The following is a 16247-nucleotide window of genomic DNA, read 5'->3' on the forward strand; positions in this document are numbered from 1 at the left end:
CTCGTATGATTTTAGCCAAGCCTACGAAGTACACTCATCACTGAGGCGTTTACACCTTGCCTCTACGAGTTATTGGTCTTCGTATAGTCTTCCACATTTACGTATTCTCTGCTCACTTTCTTAGGGATGCTGAGATAAAATATGGTAGCCTTGGTGAGGCTCAGGGGCAGTCGACGCTAGATATTTGCCTAGAAGCAGCAAGGAAGACGGGTATCCTCATGGAGTATTAAGGTGTTCTGCTAAGAATAGAAACATCACCTGCCGGCCTGTTGTGCTTGGCTTTGGAAGTCCGTAAGGTACCTCACTTGTGGGAATTTGCTGGCGCCAGTGGTCATTGCCAGTGAACTGAACAGGCATATGCTACTTGTGTTTTGTAGGATTGTAAGTACCCTAGTTGGTCTTGTTTGTTTGGTTTGGTTTGGTTTGATTTGATTTGATATGTTTTATTATCCATCATAATCAGTTAACGGAGCATTCCTACACTGATGCCCAGCCATGGCTGGTATCCGCAGTGCCAGAAAAATGCTTGCAAACCCCGACCGGAATCGGTAACAGTTCGTCGGCCGTGGTAAGGTACAGTACGGTAATCCCCCACACCCAAACTGTGCAAGTCATTCGGATGTTTTTTTGTGTGGTGTTTCAACTGCCAATCCACCACAATAACAGGAGTAGGTTAATGGAGATAGTTCCTCACTAGTCTCACGTTTGCTCATATTTGAACGTACTTGGTCATAAGCTATCCAAATCAGCACAGACACTAAAGGAAAGGAGAAAAGAAGCATGCGTATTCCTCTGTCTCAGACACTCGGTCATTTCAAATGGCGGCGGCCAACGTCACCGGACTGACGTGTCCTTGTCCTTCCACAGTGAAATTTCAACGGCAGCACCAAAGCATCGACTGAAACCGAGTCGTCACCAATACATGGTTAACGTTATCTACTCCGTACACATACTGGCAAGTGGCAAGTGGCAAGTGACAACTGTCGACAACTCGACATGGGTTTTGTTCCCCCCGAAGAGCCGATCGATCTCTTCAGAGGCTGGCCTAACCCTGCCCTGTTGCCCACCACCGCCTTGGCCCAAGCATCCGCCACCGTCCTGTCCACGCCGTCCATCTGGACCCCAGCCCTGCTGTACGGTCCTGATGATGGCTATCTGCCCTTGCGAAAGTGTGTTGCTGAATGGCTTACCCACTTTTACAAACCACGCGATCCGGTTGGTTTCGATCGGATCTGCATTACTGGCGGTGCCAGCCAGAATCTGGCATGTATCTTCCAAGTCTTCACCGATCCAAGTTACACCAGACATGTCTGGATGGTAGCGCCTGCATATCACCTGGCGTCTCGGATGGTAGACGATGCCGGCTTCGCGGGTCGTATCAGAGCCGTTCCGCAGGATGACGCGGGGCTTGATCTTGCGTATCTCCGTCGGGAGATGGAGGCCGCCGAGCGGAAAGCTAATGAAGAGCAGAGATTCGAACCGGTACGGTAGACACTGACTGTGTATCAGATATCTCTCTCTCTTCCACCCACCAACTGATCTGTAAAGAAACATAAACCTCCAAGGCCATGGGGGAAGATCTACAAACACCTCATCTATGCCACGCCGACATTCTCCAATCCCACCACGCGGACCATGTCCCTGTCCGATCGGGAGAAACTGGTCCAGCTCGCGCGCGAGTTCGATGCCTTGATCGTGACAGATGACGTCTACGATTTCCTCCAGTGGTCCGTGGATCCAGACCGCCCCCTTGCTGCTCCTGACAAGGCACGCGTGCCTCGGCTGGTAGACATTGATCGCTACCTGGACGGAGGGCCCCAGGATGAATGGGGAAACGTCATCAGTAACGGGAGCTTCAGCAAGTTGATCGGCCCTGGCATGCGGACCGGATGGGCAGAAGGCACGGCCAAGTTTGCCTACGGTCTTTCTCAAACGTATCTCCTCGTACACTAGACTTTGACCGGAACTGTATGAGCTGATGACTGGCAGAGGTTCATCGCGCTCCGGAGGGGCCCCGTCCCAAATGGCCTCCGCGATAATTGCCCAGTTGCTCGCCAATGGGGCCTTTCAGTCTCATCTAACTGAGGTCTTGCAGCCCGCCTATGCGCGCAGGTACCATGTCATGATGTCGGCTATCCGCAAACACCTCCTCCCTCTGGGGGTAGTACTGCCCTACTCTTCGGAAGTCGTCGGCGGATACTTTATCTGGGTGCGTCTTCCGAGTCCGTTACGCGCAGGTGATCTCGTGCAACTGGCTCAGGAGAAGCAGAATCTCAGGGTGGCTGCTGGTGAGATTTTCCAGGTCCCCGGGGACTCGGTGGACCCAGGCAACGACTTTCATGATTTCCTGCGCCTTTGTTTTGCTTGGTCTGAGGAGGGTCAACTCGCTGAAGGAGTGCGACGACTAGGATGCGTCATCCATGATGCTTTAGTTGGACCCGCAGCCATTTCTACGTAGTTTGAGTGGTTGCAGTGACTGTGCCACTGTCCTTCTCTGGTAGTGACCATGGTTCAAAGCGGATCGGCCCGCATGCATACCATATCTATCCTCTCTGGTCATAAAAAATCCTTAATTGTTCACCTTGTCCACCTTCCATCCACTCTTAGAACCTCTAGCCATAAGACAATCATCTATGCTATAGAGATTCATGGCCAACACCATGTCGAAGACAGGAATATATAACTACGCCTCGGACCACCGAGAATCACCCAGCAACATACAACTGTAATATTTGCCAATTTCACCTCTGCATGCTCCTGCGCAGTCTACAGAAATTTATTGATGAAAGTTCCACCAGTTCTTTGGTAAGATTAGTGCCGTTGATATTAGACAGAAAACCTCCATTAAGCTATTTGCGAAGGTAACCCAAGACAGCGCCGATGAGCAAAGTATTCTAATTCAACATTCCCGGCTCGTAAAAAATCGTTTCGCAGAACAAAGACATGAGCCTTTCACCATCAGGACAAGTCGTAACCTCATAATATTCAAGACCGATTTCCATGCAGCATTCCCAGCGTCAAGGTCGAACCTACGGAGTGAAGTAGATTATTGCTGCCAATGATGCAGCAAGACGTTTGCAACTCTCGTAGCTGGTACAAACAAGTTGTAGCTGTTCACCTTGGTCTGGAAAACGTTTCTTAGCCTTTGCTTCAGACTGTTTCACTGAAAGCGGCCCGATAATTATGTCCGCATCTTTGTAGTTGTCTGGGGCTTTGAGACCATTAATTGGGATCTGGAGCCAATGCGCGGTGAGATGTTGCCACTCGGAGAGGTCTGGCTTCCAGACGTTGAGATCCCGGAGGTCGGGATCCTTAAATACCATCACCGCACCGCTTGGCCGAGCATATTCGACCGCCAATCTGAAAGTGTTTGTAGTATAAATGCCTGGTCCAAACTCATTGTCGGGACTCCCGGTGCTGATGACTGGAATGAAGAAACTCATCGATAATGTAAGGGCAACCATACTCAAACCCCGAAACCAAAGTTTATCGCCATCAATGTTGCAGGTTTCATCCAGTTTCTTCTTGACTTGAGCCAGCGTCCTGTCCTTGTTCTTTTGGCATTTGATCTTCAGACACAGCACGGTCTCTGGAAAGGCTTGGCGGCGGCTGAAGCGGTACATATCGGCAATACAAAGTCGGGAAGGTTCTGATGTGACTGCGTCGGGGATATGAAACGCTGGTGCGACATGGAACGACTAGCTCGGAATAGTAATTCATTAAAAATCCCATGGGATTTATGTTGCGCGGGATTGCGACGATCTCGTCCTCCAGAATACAGGCAGGATCATCGATGACCTTCACCAACTCTCTGTGATTGAACAGCCAGAAGATGCTCCTGATGGAGCCAATCATGGAGTAAAGATCTGTTTAACTCAGTCAGAATGATCGCTATAGGGTAAAACCCCAGATATGGCAAGGCAAGGTGGTACTTACCAGCACAGTCAAACTCTAGATACTCCTCGATTTCGCGAGGAACCGTTCCGGGGTAACCATATCCTTCTACCCAGATGGGGTCCAGCCAATTTTCTTCGAGAAGGTTTGGGTCTTTCATCTCCCGGCTGTAGATCACCGGCACCTCGTCTGTATCTGTATCTTCATCTTCGGATGGGAGGCTCTCATGGTCTGGATCGGTGAGCAAAAACTTCTCCAGCTTCTCTGCGGCATCGTCGCTCTCATCCGGAGTAGGCAACCCACAGAAAGGGGCTACGTGATGACCATTATTCGTTTCTTCCAGACGCGCCATAGCATCTTGGATTAACGTTCGGTTCACGAACAGTTCACTAGCAACCTCTCTCATGGTGTTACGGAGCTGGGCCATCTCCTCCGCAAACCTTCTAGCTGCGTTGCGGGGGGTCGTCATCCAGGAAATAGGCTGCAAGAAGTCATCATAGATCACTGACGACGAGAGAAACGTAGTAGTGATGCTCTTCGTGTCACTGAACTCCTTCCATCGAACCCAGAGCTCTCGAAGGAACCGACTAAGCGATTCGTAATGGACATAGCTAGTAGCGTCGTTTTCTTCGAAAATAAGTAAAGCTTTCTGTATGGCTCCGCAATACCTATAGATGATACTCTTTAAACACTTCTGAAACTGTAAAAACCAGGATGCTACAGCCTGGTTTCCCTGCCATTCAGGGAGAACCACGGCTTCGGCGTCTGGTAGGGGCTTCGACGGACTGCTTTCCGACGGTGTCGCGGATCTCAAAACAACAGGCTCTGATTTGCCCGTATTGTCTGCGGAAGGGGATTCCTGCGGCTCTAGAGGATCCATGGTGATTGGTGGAGTTACGGATACTCGCGGAGTTGCAGTGTCCCACACAGCTTGCAGATTGGTCAGAAATAAGCTAGGTCCACCAAGTCTCGGAACACTAACTTGCAGAGGAAGCGGAGACTGAAAGGTAGTGAGACTTCAATGAGAACTAGGTAACCGGAAACTGAGAGCTTATTGAGACTTCGATGATTTGAAGTTGGACGGTGAACAGAACGCAGGAGAGCTGGCTAGTCACAGTAGGAAAATTCTGAGAAGGAAATTTTAAGCGGAAATCTTTTGTGTTTGTGGGTTGGGTACCTTAAGCTTGACTAACCCTAAACCCTACAATGAACCGAGGTAGATCACCTGATGTACAAGTAATGAGGAATGGTCACATGACTAGATCACTGCGATACGGCGTAATGTCGACAGGGATTGTCCTCCCCAACGCCGAACGCCGAAACTACTGCTGAACTACAACCAGAAGATGCCTCAAGTTGAAATGATGCATCATTCAGGGATCCCGAGGAAATATCCGACCTCTCTCGAGCCAAAGTACTCGAGCAAGGAAGTAGACGCCTGCTGTTATGTGAGTTGCACATTTTAAGTACAAGAAATATATATATTGACCCTTCCAGGACCTCACGCCGCCGGAATGGAAAGCCCGCCTCCTGCGAGCCATGTCGCAAAGACAAAGTCCGGTGTGATCATGGGCATCCTGTCTGTTCCCGCTGCCTGCGGCGCGGCAGCACCAGTCGGTGCTTTTATCATCCTGCCCCTCTGACACGGGCTACGAGGCGGAGTCGGGGGTTCATTGTGGATCAGTATGCTTCTACAACGTCCCAAGCCGAACTCCGTGGGTCACCTGAGGCTTTGTCGTCTTCGGGCTCGAGGTCAGACCACTTGCTGTCAGCGGGATACTTGGGACCGACTAGTTTTGTTTCTGTTCTGGGCGAAGGAGACGGTGCGAATGAGCTAGTCACTGCTGATGATGAAAGTTCTGCGGCGTCGTCTGTTCCAGCCTGGTGGGTGAAGAGAGCTACCGAGGTCGTCAGCCATCTTGTGGAATTTCCTACTCTTAAGCAACTAATACTGGAATTCTATGGTGTCAGTCAGGCTGTTGTGATTGCAGCACCTTTCGTCCTGAATGCACTGTCCCAGATGCAGGATAACTACCATGCGTACCAGCTGGATCAAGGGGAGACAGAGATTCCGGCGTTGGTTGAAACCGTCCTTGACAACACCAGACGGAAATTTAATGTCCCGCCTACGGTGGACGGAGCGCACTTCCACAGGCTCTACACAGGTTCTTGTCTGCGTTTGGAGATACTTGGTTTTGTTTATGCTCTGGCAGGTCGAGCGAGTCAATTCGGACTGGGGCGGCCGAAGAACAAGCTCCTGTCCTCACGCTTTGCGCGCAGGATGCTCGCGGCGAGCGACACCGCACTTGAAACGTGCAGATATCTATCGCCTGTGAATGACCTTACGCTCTGGCTACTCCATGAAAACCTTCTCTTGTCCACGCTGGTCCTCGGCCACTCGAGTGAGTTGTACTTGTCAATCTTGAAGAAGGCAGAAGACTGACGAGTTGAAAGGCTCAGTGACCTGGCATCGGCTAGGCGAACTCGCGACATGCATTTTCGAGCTTGGTTTGCACCAGGATTCGGATGAACGCACTGATCTTCCGGACTTTCTGCTGGAGTCTAGACGTAGGCTATTCGCCGCTGTCTATCAATTGGACAAGAGCATTGCCACCTTCTTGGGCCGACCGCCCCGGATCTCGCGGAGGCATTCTGATTGCCGTCTACCTCTTGATATCAGTGATGAGGCTCTCACTGGGAGTAGAGAGCTTGCGCAAAGATCAGTGACGGCGGAAGGGTGGAGTTGTCATGCTGTCTACCAACGTTCAGCCTGGATCCGACTGCGCTTCCTCATCAGCACGTTCCGGGAGGAAATCCTGGAGTTGTCCCTGACAAAGTCCAGCGAGAATCGAGAAGAGCAACTGAGGTGAGCTTGATTCCCCATGACCTGAAGCTGAAGGTTAATGGCGAAACAAAGAGACGTCTCCCGCCGTAGCCGCCAGGCCTGGGATTCGGTACCTAGTCATCTTCACTATACAGAGGACTGCTGGAACACTCATCAACCAATCAGTGTCAAGGTCATGCTCATTGTCTCATACCTGGCGTTTCTCTACAATGAGTATCTAGTGCAGCGGCTGTTAACTCTCAACAGCACAGAATACAGCGCTGCGTTAGTCGACGTCAGTTCGACCATCCTCTCGACGGTCTTGACCTTTGGCAGACAACAGGAATGGGCTGTTGATATCCATCGCGACTTTATCTGGACAGTAAGCGATTCCCCCAAGTACTGCCTTGCACGAAAGACGCGACTAACCAGTTGCAGCTTCTCCTCTACGGCTTTCCCAGCGCGAGTGTTTTACTCAGAGCGCTCCAAATGCACGCCAGTGCAAACCAGTTACCGAGCCTCTATCCTCGAGGCATCCTCGTTCGGCACCTCAGCGTCTTTATCTCGCATCTCGAGTCAATGGCCGGGCCAGGCACCGCCAACAATGCATTTTTCAGCCGAGCGACTCGAGTCTTCTCTCGCATCATGGACGAAATTCTCGCGCCCGAAGTGATGACTACAACTGAAACCTCTGCTGTAGATTCTGTCGATGATCTAGACGTGTCCTTGTTTTATGATTTTGAGGGAGTCGGCCTCTTGGATACGATGGATTTCGCATCCGTCCTTGATCAAGTTTTGTATTAGTGACTACTATTTAGGGAGTATGCAGGTCTCGCTGCTCGCATATAGCAATTATCTCACTATTCCTATATCGATCGTTGCAGAGTTGCCAAGGCAGCACGACAGACATACTTTGCCCCTGGCCTGGATAAACGCCGTGGACCCACGTGCCGTGGATGCAGTTTGTTCTGCGTAGCCTGTAGTCCCGTGTTTTATCCGCATATACAGTGCAGATATTTCTTACGATGGCAGCCAGACTGTGAAGAAACCGACTCAACCATGATAGCGTGATTAAACTTTCCCTCTTGCTGACGTATTATGAATTGTGTCTCAAGCAACGACGTAACTACGTGCCGGTCGCGCGTCAAGAATGTCGAGTCAAGTACGGAGTACCTAGTTGATCCTCCTGACGACCAAGTGGATCTCTGGGCCGTTGACCTGCGCGTCGAGACCGCACCGCACGCGCCATTGGCCTCGACTGCTATGTGAGGATTCTTGTCATTCTACGTGCAGATGCCAGGTACACGAATCAGCGGGCAGATCGTTGAGTCCTCAGCGACAAAACAGGAAATATGTCGAGCATGGAATGTCCACGCGCTTCTATCTCAGGCGCTGTCGGCCTAACGATTCCAGGCCAAGACCGTTGCGAGGTTGCCGCATGGACAAGTGAGACTGAAGTCCAGAACCGGGATGAAGGAATTTGAGTCTTCAATTTGTGCGTAGACAGTATGTAGGTCGTGTCGTCCCGGACAATTTCGAGGTATGTTGTCTAGGCCCTAGAATTTGCGTACGGTATATAGGCTACTGGACAGATCTATTGCTTTGCTCTAGGAGCTTTCTTCTTCTTCCTCTTCTGCCTCTCTCTCCTCTTGTGCTTGCAAGTACCTATCTCCCTGCTCCCTTTCTCGCGAGTTCGAGACCTCTCCTTTCCAAGACTACCTTCACTCCCTTGCAACTCGTTCGAATCGCTAAGGTACCTAATTCGAGGTTAGTATCTCCAATTTCCCGATCATGGAACACATCCGTCAACGCTTATTCTTCCTTTAATTTCATCAAATGAGCGCTAATATTTATAGACCAGGAGGACTATCCTCAAAGGGTTTATCATTCAGTCCATCACCGACTTCTGCTGCTTGAAGCGTTTCATCGGCCCGTCTGAGTGTTTCACGCTCGCCCAGCAAAGCCACCATTTTTGAATCTGATTGGTTGTCGACAGTGGGTTTCTGCCCAATGACTACCGCTGATTGGCTGTTATTCACTCCTCAACTATAAGAGGTAATTTCAAAACAATACGAGGTCTGCTCCCTCGTTTAATGACTCATATTGGTTTTAATTCCGTATTGTGACGGTATTTGTTTGAGAAGTGACAATCGCTATACATTTCACTCAGGCTTCATTGTTGTTTGGCCTGAGGAATTATTCTGATCTCGTCCCTCTTCCTACCTAATTATTAACACTTACTTGGTCTCTCTCACCTGTTTTCTATCTCTTCTATTCTTTCGTTCACTTCTGGTGGTGTGGTGCTGTGTTTGTCTCTCCTTCCTTTTTCCATCTGTACCTTATTCCCTTCATTCTTTAATATTCCCTTGCAGTCTCACTTCTTTCCTTGATACGCCCTCCATTCGTTTCTCTTCTACGCGCCAAAGAACAAGGCGTGGGAAGACTCTCAGTACTGGTTACTGACCAAATTTGTTTGCTACTTGCATCGATCATTGCTGGCTCAGTGATCATATCGCAGTCAATTGAAGATGGCTTTTCTTCGCACTCCCATCGTGCTCTTGCTGGCGCAGATACTGCTCTTCCTGGGCCTGGTCAATGCAGTTCCTACCCCGGACTCTCTCGATGTGCATGGAAATCTAGCTAGAGATACTGCGTCGAGCTTCTGGGTGGCCAATATTAAGCGTCAAGGCGCCGTGGCTTTCGGCCAGAGCTCGGGTTATCAGGTTTACCGCAATGTGAAGGACTTTGGCGCAAAAGGTAGTCTCCTTCTACCGAGACCACAGTACTTTTCTAACCAAGAATCTAGGTGACGGAGTAACCGATGATACTGCGGCGATCAACCAGGCCATGTCTTCCGGGAACCGGTGCGGAAAAGGATGCGATTCCTCTACCACCACTCCCGCTCTGGTTTACTTTCCTCCCGGTACATACGTTGTCTCGAAGCCCATCATCCAGTACTACTACACTCAGATAGTCGGTGATGCCATTAATCTTCCTGTGATCAAAGCGTCCGCCGACTTTACAGGCATGGCGGTGATTGACGCTGACCCGTACGAGAATGACGGCTCCAACTGGTACACCAACCAGAACAACTTCTTCCGCGCCATTCGCAACCTTGTCATCGACCTCAGGGCCATGCCTATGAGTTCCGGTGCTGGTATCCACTGGCAAGTCGGTCAGGCAACCAGCTTGCAGAACATCCGCTTCGAGATGATCAGGGGAGGCGGCGACGCCAACAAGCAGCAAGGTATCTTCATGGACAACGGCTCCGGTGGTTTCATGTCCGACCTGACCTTCAATGGCGGCAACTACGGCATGTTCGTTGGCAACCAGCAGTTCACGACCCGCAACCTGAGCTTCAACGACTGCAATACGGCTGTTTTCATGAACTGGAACTGGGCCTGGACCTTCAAGTCCATCTCCATCAACAACTGCCAGGTCGGTCTCAACATGTCCAACGCGCCTCAGAACCAGACAGTTGGCTCCATTCTCCTGCTCGACAGCTCGGTTACCAACACTCCCACTGGCGTTGTCACCGCGTTCACTCAGGACAGTATTCCCGTCGGCGGCGGGGTGTTGATCCTTGAGAATGTCGATTTTACCGGCTCCAATGTGGCCGTTGCCGGTATCCGTGGGAACACTATCCTCAAAGGCGGATCTGTTGTGGCTAGCTGGATCCAGGGTAACACCTACAGTCCAGCAAACTCTCTCAACAAGCGCGCCACTCAGGCCAAGGTTCGCGTGGTGACAGAGACGGTGGTCGAGACCGTCCTTGCTTGCCCTGCGCAGTACAGTGAGACCCTAGAATCTGCCCCGGCAAGCACAGCGCCTGCAGCAGCACCGACAGAGGCCCGCCAATCCAATGCAGATGCTTACGAGTCGACTCAGGTAGCAGGCCAGCTCAGTGCAGCCAAGACCACCCCTGTGGTGTATCCCACTCTGCCTGGCGGCCTTTCCAAGCCTGGTTTTGGTTCTGGTTCGACCGTCGGCTCTCAAGGGTCATCGAGTAAAAACATGCCTGCCCCGCCTGCGGAAACTGTCGCTGCCGGAAAGCCTTCAGCAGCTCCATCTGGTGGCGGCTCCGCCGGAGAGACGCCTGTCGTCGTTCCAAATGCTCCCCAGACCACGAGCACCAAGCCAAATATTCCCACTGGGCAGGTCTCCGCCTCTTCGGCCACGGCCGCTTCGATAGCCGTGGCCCACAGTGCCGCTGCATGCGCGAGCAAGGCAATCACCAAGACCCGTGTTCAGACCGTCATGCCTCAAGCGACCAAGCCAAGCTCTTTATTGAATGGCCCGAAGGTGTTTGAGCGATCCAAGCCCCAGTACACTGAATACGCCGCTTCGTCCTTTGTGAGCGTCAAGTCGGCTGGTGCCAAGGGTGATGGCCAAACCGATGACACCGCCGCCATCCAGAAAGTGCTGAATAGCGTGACGGAAGACCAGATCGTCTACTTCGATCACGGTGCCTACATCATCACCGACACTATCAAAGTGCCCAAGAACATCAAGATCACCGGTGAGGTCTGGCCCCTTCTCATGGCTCACGGCGAAAAATTTGCCGACGAAAAGAACCCAATTCCCCTTCTTCAGATTGGTCAGCCCGGCGAAAAGGGCTCTGTGGAGATCACCGACCTCGCCATCCAGACCAAGGGCCCGGCGCCCGGTGCAATCCTGATGGAATGGAATGTTGCCGAAGCCAGCCAGGGATCTGTGGGTATGTGGGATGTGCACTTCCGCATTGGCGGCTCCGCGGGCACGGAATTGCAAAGCGACAAGTGCTCCAAGACGCCCAAGATGACCACAACCCCCAACCCGGAGTGCATCGGCGCGTTCCTGTTGCTGCACCTTACCGAGCAGGCAAGCGCCTACATCGAGAACGCTTGGTTCTGGACGGCGGACCACGAGCTCGATCTGGCGGACCACAACCAGATCAACATCTACAACGGCCGTGGTGTCCTGGTAGAGAGCACTGGACCCGTCTGGCTGTATGGCACGGCCTCGGAACACCACCAGCTGTACAACTACCAGGTTGCAAACGCGCAGAACGTGTTCATGGCCTTGATCCAGACCGAGACGCCGTACTACCAGTCCAACCCCGACGCACTGACACCCTTCACGCCCCAGACCACATGGAACGATCCTACCTTCTCCCACTGCACGACCGCCTCGTGCCGCAAGGCCTGGGGTCTGCGCGTGATGAACACCTCGGATCTGTTCGTGTACGGGGCGGGTCTGTACAGCTTCTTCGAGAACTATGGCCAGACATGCTTGGACACCGAGTCGTGCCAGGAAAACATGGTGGAGGTTGACTGCTCGAATGTCCATCTGTACGGACTGAGCACCAAGGCCAGCGTCAACATGATCACGTCGTCCAACGGCGCGGGTATTGTGCCGCAGGACGAGAACGAGAGTAACTTTTGCTCTACTATTGCTCTCTTTGAACAATCGTGAGCATTTTGTTGACTGTTGCGTGCGCTGATGATGGTCATGGCTCTCTTTCTCGTTCTTTGTTTTCTTGGGTTTATTTCACAGGACACCCGTATGTTTCTTGCTCTGGCGAGCCAGGGTTGCAGGTATCTAGAGGCCAGTGGTGGTTGCAGATAGATATGACATGTGGATACACCTTAGACCAATACATTGATTCCCAATATGTAGTAATTGACAGACTCCACCCGTACAAATATCCCCATAATAGCAATAGCAAACGTAGATTCAAGACGACACGAGGTAGCGATCAGAGTTCCTTCTTCAAGAAATGCTCCGGCTTGTGAGTCGTCTCATAGTCGACATGGACATAAGCCCGCTCCACATCAGGCAACGACTCGAGCTTCATCTGCAGCTCCTCGGCGACGTCATGGGTCGCACGCAGGGACTCCTCGGGGTCCATGACGATGTCGACCTCGACGAGCAGCCGGGGGCCGGAGGTATACGCGCGAACGGTATCGATGGCGGTGATGTAGGGGGAATGAGTCATAGCTGGAGATCAATTAGCCTCTCTTTTCTTTTCCTTATCTGGACCATGAAACATACAGATATAAGTGATGAGCTGCTGCATCTTGGTATCGGCGGTGACACCGATGAGCAGCTGGAACTCATGGTAGGCGGTATGCAGCCAGAGGACGCTGATAAGCACCGAAAGGATAATAGCGCCCATGGGATCGATCCACCAGCGCAGTTTACTGCCGCCGACGGAGGTGAGGATACCGAAGCCGTTGATGAGGAGGTCGTTGCGGTGGTCTTCCCAGAGGATTCTGATCTGGGAGACCTGGTTGCGGAGGGCCCAGCAATACAAGAAGAGGGCGAGTTTCGTGCAGAAGGCGACGACGACGGCGATGACGGAGGGGAGGAAGAAGGAGCCCGTCACGGCGTCGGAGCCCTCGACCAGCTCGCGGATGGAGAAGGCGATGAGGATGAAGGAGACGGCGGTCATGAGGAAGCAGAAGCAGATGTTGCCTGCTGTTTCGATGCGGGCTTTGCCTGCTGGGAACTTGCGGGGGTCGACGCGGTTGACGGCCTTGTTGCAGAGGAGGAGGGTGAGGTTGGAGCAGGGGTCGAAGATGGCGTCGGCCATGGTCGTGAAGAGGGAGAGGGAGCCGGAGGAGATGGCGCCGTAGAGCTGGAGAACGGAGAGGACGACGTTGGCGGCGAAGGAGCCGTAGACGGCAATGCGGTAGCGGAGGGCGTTGTTGCTGTTGAGCTCGCGCGCGGCGCGGACGTGTTCCTCGACGGGTTTGAGCATGCGCTCGATGTTCTCGTTCTGCGTCTTGTAGAAGCCCTGCAGTTGGCGCGAGGCCAGGGTGTCGGATATGGCGTTGCGGCTGCGGAGTTTGATTCCTGCGGCCGCGGTGGACGAGGAGGAGGCATCGCGTTTGCGCGAGGTGTTGGCTACCGGTTGGATCTGGCGGATCTCCTCGGCGGTTTTCAGCTTCGAGGCGAGCTGGAAGGGATCGTTTTCCGGCGTGTACCGGGGCGGCGGCTGGCCTTCTTCATCGCTGCTTGGGTTCGTGCGGTGCTGAGAGATGTGTGGCTGTGTCTGCTCAGAGGGATCAAGAGCTGTGCTGGTGGCTGCGTTCAGGGACAAGGCCGACGAGGCTCGGTCTCGGGGGATGTGCGAGTGTAGGGTGTGTGGGTTGAAGGGTGAAGGGTGGTGAGAGATGCTGTGTCGAAAGTGACTGTCCTCCATGGTGAAGTAGTTGACTATACGGAGTAAATCAACTTATAATGGATGGCAAGAAGGGAGGGGGATGCATGGGTTTTAATCATTGACGGCAGGAAAAGTGAGAGGTTTATCCGGGTTTCCCCAAACGGAAAAATCCCATCTTGGCAGTGGCTGAGTTTATCTTATCTGATCAACGGATGTGTCAGAAATGACCAATAACTAACTACTACTACTTATGCATTATGCCTATTTCCCTAGTGCAGCAGACTTGTGCAGACAGGCAATTCTATTTCTATCACTAGTTACACATGTCTCTTTTCTCCATTGATACACCGGCGCTTTATTCCTAAGCAATATACTGCAGCAGGCTCTTCAGAACAGAAGCAACGTAGCTAAGCTGCTCCTCAGCAGTGCCGCTGGTGGGGAAAGACGTGGACGAACCAGCGCCATTACCGGTGCCAGCGGCCGAGGTGGCAGTCGGTCTCACGCTGGTGACCATAGTGGTAGGCGTGGAGATAACGTTGTTTCCGGTGCTGGGAGTGGTGACAGCAACGCTGGGAGTAGTGGTCGGAGCCGAAGAGCCAGAACCAGCGCTGGAGCTGGAGCTGGAGCTGGAGCCAGAGTTGGAGCCAGAGTTGGAGCCAGAGTTGGAGCCAGAGCTGGAAGAGCCGGAGCCGCCAACAGTGAAGTCAATGCAGGACTCGTAGGTCTGGTCGATCGACTCGGCGAACCAGTACCACTGGAGAACACAAGCACCGGGCTCGGAGCACTGGCTGCCCAGGTTGTCAGGGATGGTGATGCTGAAGTTGGTCTCGTCCTGGGAGACACCGGTGGCGGTCGAGGCGTAGTCGGTCCAGGACTTGAGAGTATTGCCAATCACAGTGTTGGTAGCGGTGTCAACGACGGAGACGTTGGCCACACCGGTGTGAGGCGCACGGATGTCAACCACGAAGTCGACGGTCTGGCCGGCGGTGTAGGAGTAGACGTTGTCCTTGTTGTCGTCGAACTTGTAACCCTTGCAGAGCCAGATGTCACACTCCTCGGCGTTGTAGTCGCTCTGGCTCTTGGCTACCTGAAGCTCACCCTGGATGTTGCCGTAGTTGTCGGACTGCTGGTTGATCTCCACCTGGTTACCGCAGGCAGCCTTCATAGCCGCGCCGGGCATACGAGGCTTGGGAGAGGTGACAAAACCGTGACCGTGGGCCATGGAGACCAGGCCGGCGAGCGCAACGAGAGTGCCGGTTTGCTTCATTGTGTTGGTTGTGGGTGGTCGAGATTTCGAAATGTGGAAAGTATGAGGTCTAGAGAATGGAACAGGTATACCAGTATACCGAACGTGGATCGATCAAGGAGAGTCTTAGACTGAAGCGAAAGGAAGAGAAAGAATGAAATGGTCACAGACCTAACAATCTCAGAAGAAAGAATGTGGAACGAAACAAGTCTGCGTGCTGGGAGAGAGGGAGAAGAGAGGAGCAGAGAGCAAGGCAGCCCGACCAACTCTATATACAACGAACGACAGGACGAGCTCCAGGAGTGAAGTCCATTCTGAGACACGGCTCTAGGCTCAAACAGGGATTCAGGGACAGACTTCATCCCGAAATTTCACCAGTTGCGCCGGCTTACTCCACCGGAAAAGAGCGTTTGTGATCTGTGTCGGTCAAGGAGCTGGACATAGCTCAGCGTTGGCACTAGCTTAGCCGTTAGCTGTCTCCTGAGCTGCTGAAAACGAGTCAAGGGCATCGGAACTCAACCGACCGACTCACTGGGCATGGAAAAGGTCTAAACCGGCCGAAGCGCCGATGTGGTTTTGGATAAATTGGCATGAAACAAATGGAGACGGCGGTGGATTTGCTTAGGAGCAGCTCCGGGATGCTTGGCACTCTGCGAGTTTCATCTTCATTAACACTGCAGCCCCATGGGAGACTAACCTCATATCGTGCGACGTCGAGCCCTCAATGGCGAATCGGCCTGCTTCCCTAGGCAAAATTTGGACCAGATTTTGTCCTGCTGTAATATCCGTGGGAGGTTCATGAGTCGTAGCGTCGTAAATATCAATCTATATGCTTGACGCCTTCACATGCGCTCACAACGGCGACCCACTGGATAACTATGTAAACGTCAAAACAGGCATCAGGCCCGTACAGTAGACTCCACAATTCATGATGATTTTATCTTCAAATTCCTCATTCCTTGATCAATAAATCCACGAATTATATCACACGCAAAAGGGGGGTGTAATGCCACAAGTAATCAAAACGCAGGGGGGAATATCCAATGCTCATGATCCGCAAAAGTGGTATCGCATCAATTGTATCCATCATAATGAAAGCGGCTAGATTGCACCGAAAAGCAAAGTGGCTCAAGAAC

The 16247-nt window shown here is 52.4% G+C and overlaps 6 protein-coding genes across 6 annotated transcripts, besides 3 other annotated features; 3 read left to right on the top strand and 3 right to left on the bottom strand.

Annotated features, from left to right (window-relative positions):
- Positions 1-394: 394 nt before the first annotated feature.
- Positions 395-436: a microsatellite.
- Positions 437-996: 560 nt separating this feature from the next.
- On the top strand, positions 997-2458 carry NFIA_010940 (aminotransferase-like domain-containing protein; the record flags this gene model as incomplete). The annotated part of the gene is made up of 3 exons (XM_001264308.1): positions 997-1482; positions 1549-1934; positions 1990-2458. 3 exons carry the CDS (start codon positions 997-999, stop codon positions 2456-2458), a joined length of 1341 nt encoding a protein of 446 aa, XP_001264309.1.
- Positions 2459-3029: 571 nt separating this feature from the next.
- NFIA_010950 (uncharacterized protein) lies at positions 3030-4774 on the bottom strand (the record flags this gene model as incomplete). Its single annotated transcript, XM_001264309.1, has 4 exons — positions 3030-3698; positions 3760-3866; positions 3937-4505; positions 4563-4774. The coding sequence occupies 4 exons, from the start codon at positions 4772-4774 to the stop codon at positions 3030-3032; spliced, it is 1557 nt and encodes a 518-aa protein (XP_001264310.1).
- Positions 4775-5408: 634 nt separating this feature from the next.
- Positions 5409-7522, top strand: NFIA_010960 (transcription factor domain-containing protein; the record flags this gene model as incomplete). The annotated part of the gene is made up of 5 exons (XM_001264310.1): positions 5409-5511; positions 5601-6296; positions 6349-6760; positions 6812-7100; positions 7157-7522. The coding sequence occupies 5 exons, from the start codon at positions 5409-5411 to the stop codon at positions 7520-7522; spliced, it is 1866 nt and encodes a 621-aa protein (XP_001264311.1).
- A 1724-nt stretch (positions 7523-9246) lies between these two features.
- exgO (exo-beta-1,3-glucanase Exg0) lies at positions 9247-12172 on the top strand (the record flags this gene model as incomplete). The annotated part of the gene is made up of 2 exons (XM_001264311.1): positions 9247-9475; positions 9525-12172. 2 exons carry the CDS (start codon positions 9247-9249, stop codon positions 12170-12172), a joined length of 2877 nt encoding a protein of 958 aa, XP_001264312.1.
- A 283-nt stretch (positions 12173-12455) lies between these two features.
- Positions 12456-13904, bottom strand: NFIA_010980 (cation diffusion facilitator family transporter; the record flags this gene model as incomplete). Its single annotated transcript, XM_001264312.1, has 2 exons — positions 12456-12697; positions 12752-13904. The coding sequence occupies 2 exons, from the start codon at positions 13902-13904 to the stop codon at positions 12456-12458; spliced, it is 1395 nt and encodes a 464-aa protein (XP_001264313.1).
- A 322-nt stretch (positions 13905-14226) lies between these two features.
- Positions 14227-15132, bottom strand: NFIA_010990 (putative chitin binding protein; the record flags this gene model as incomplete). The annotated part of the gene is made up of 1 exon (XM_001264313.1): positions 14227-15132. The coding sequence occupies one exon, from the start codon at positions 15130-15132 to the stop codon at positions 14227-14229; it is 906 nt and encodes a 301-aa protein (XP_001264314.1).
- Positions 14473-14497: a microsatellite.
- Positions 14493-14543: a microsatellite.
- Positions 15133-16247: the final 1115 nt, after the last annotated feature.

This window comes from Aspergillus fischeri, genomic scaffold, assembly GCF_000149645.3.
Source record: "Aspergillus fischeri NRRL 181 1099437636249 genomic scaffold, whole genome shotgun sequence".
Classification (NCBI taxonomy): domain Eukaryota; kingdom Fungi; phylum Ascomycota; class Eurotiomycetes; order Eurotiales; family Aspergillaceae; genus Aspergillus; species Aspergillus fischeri.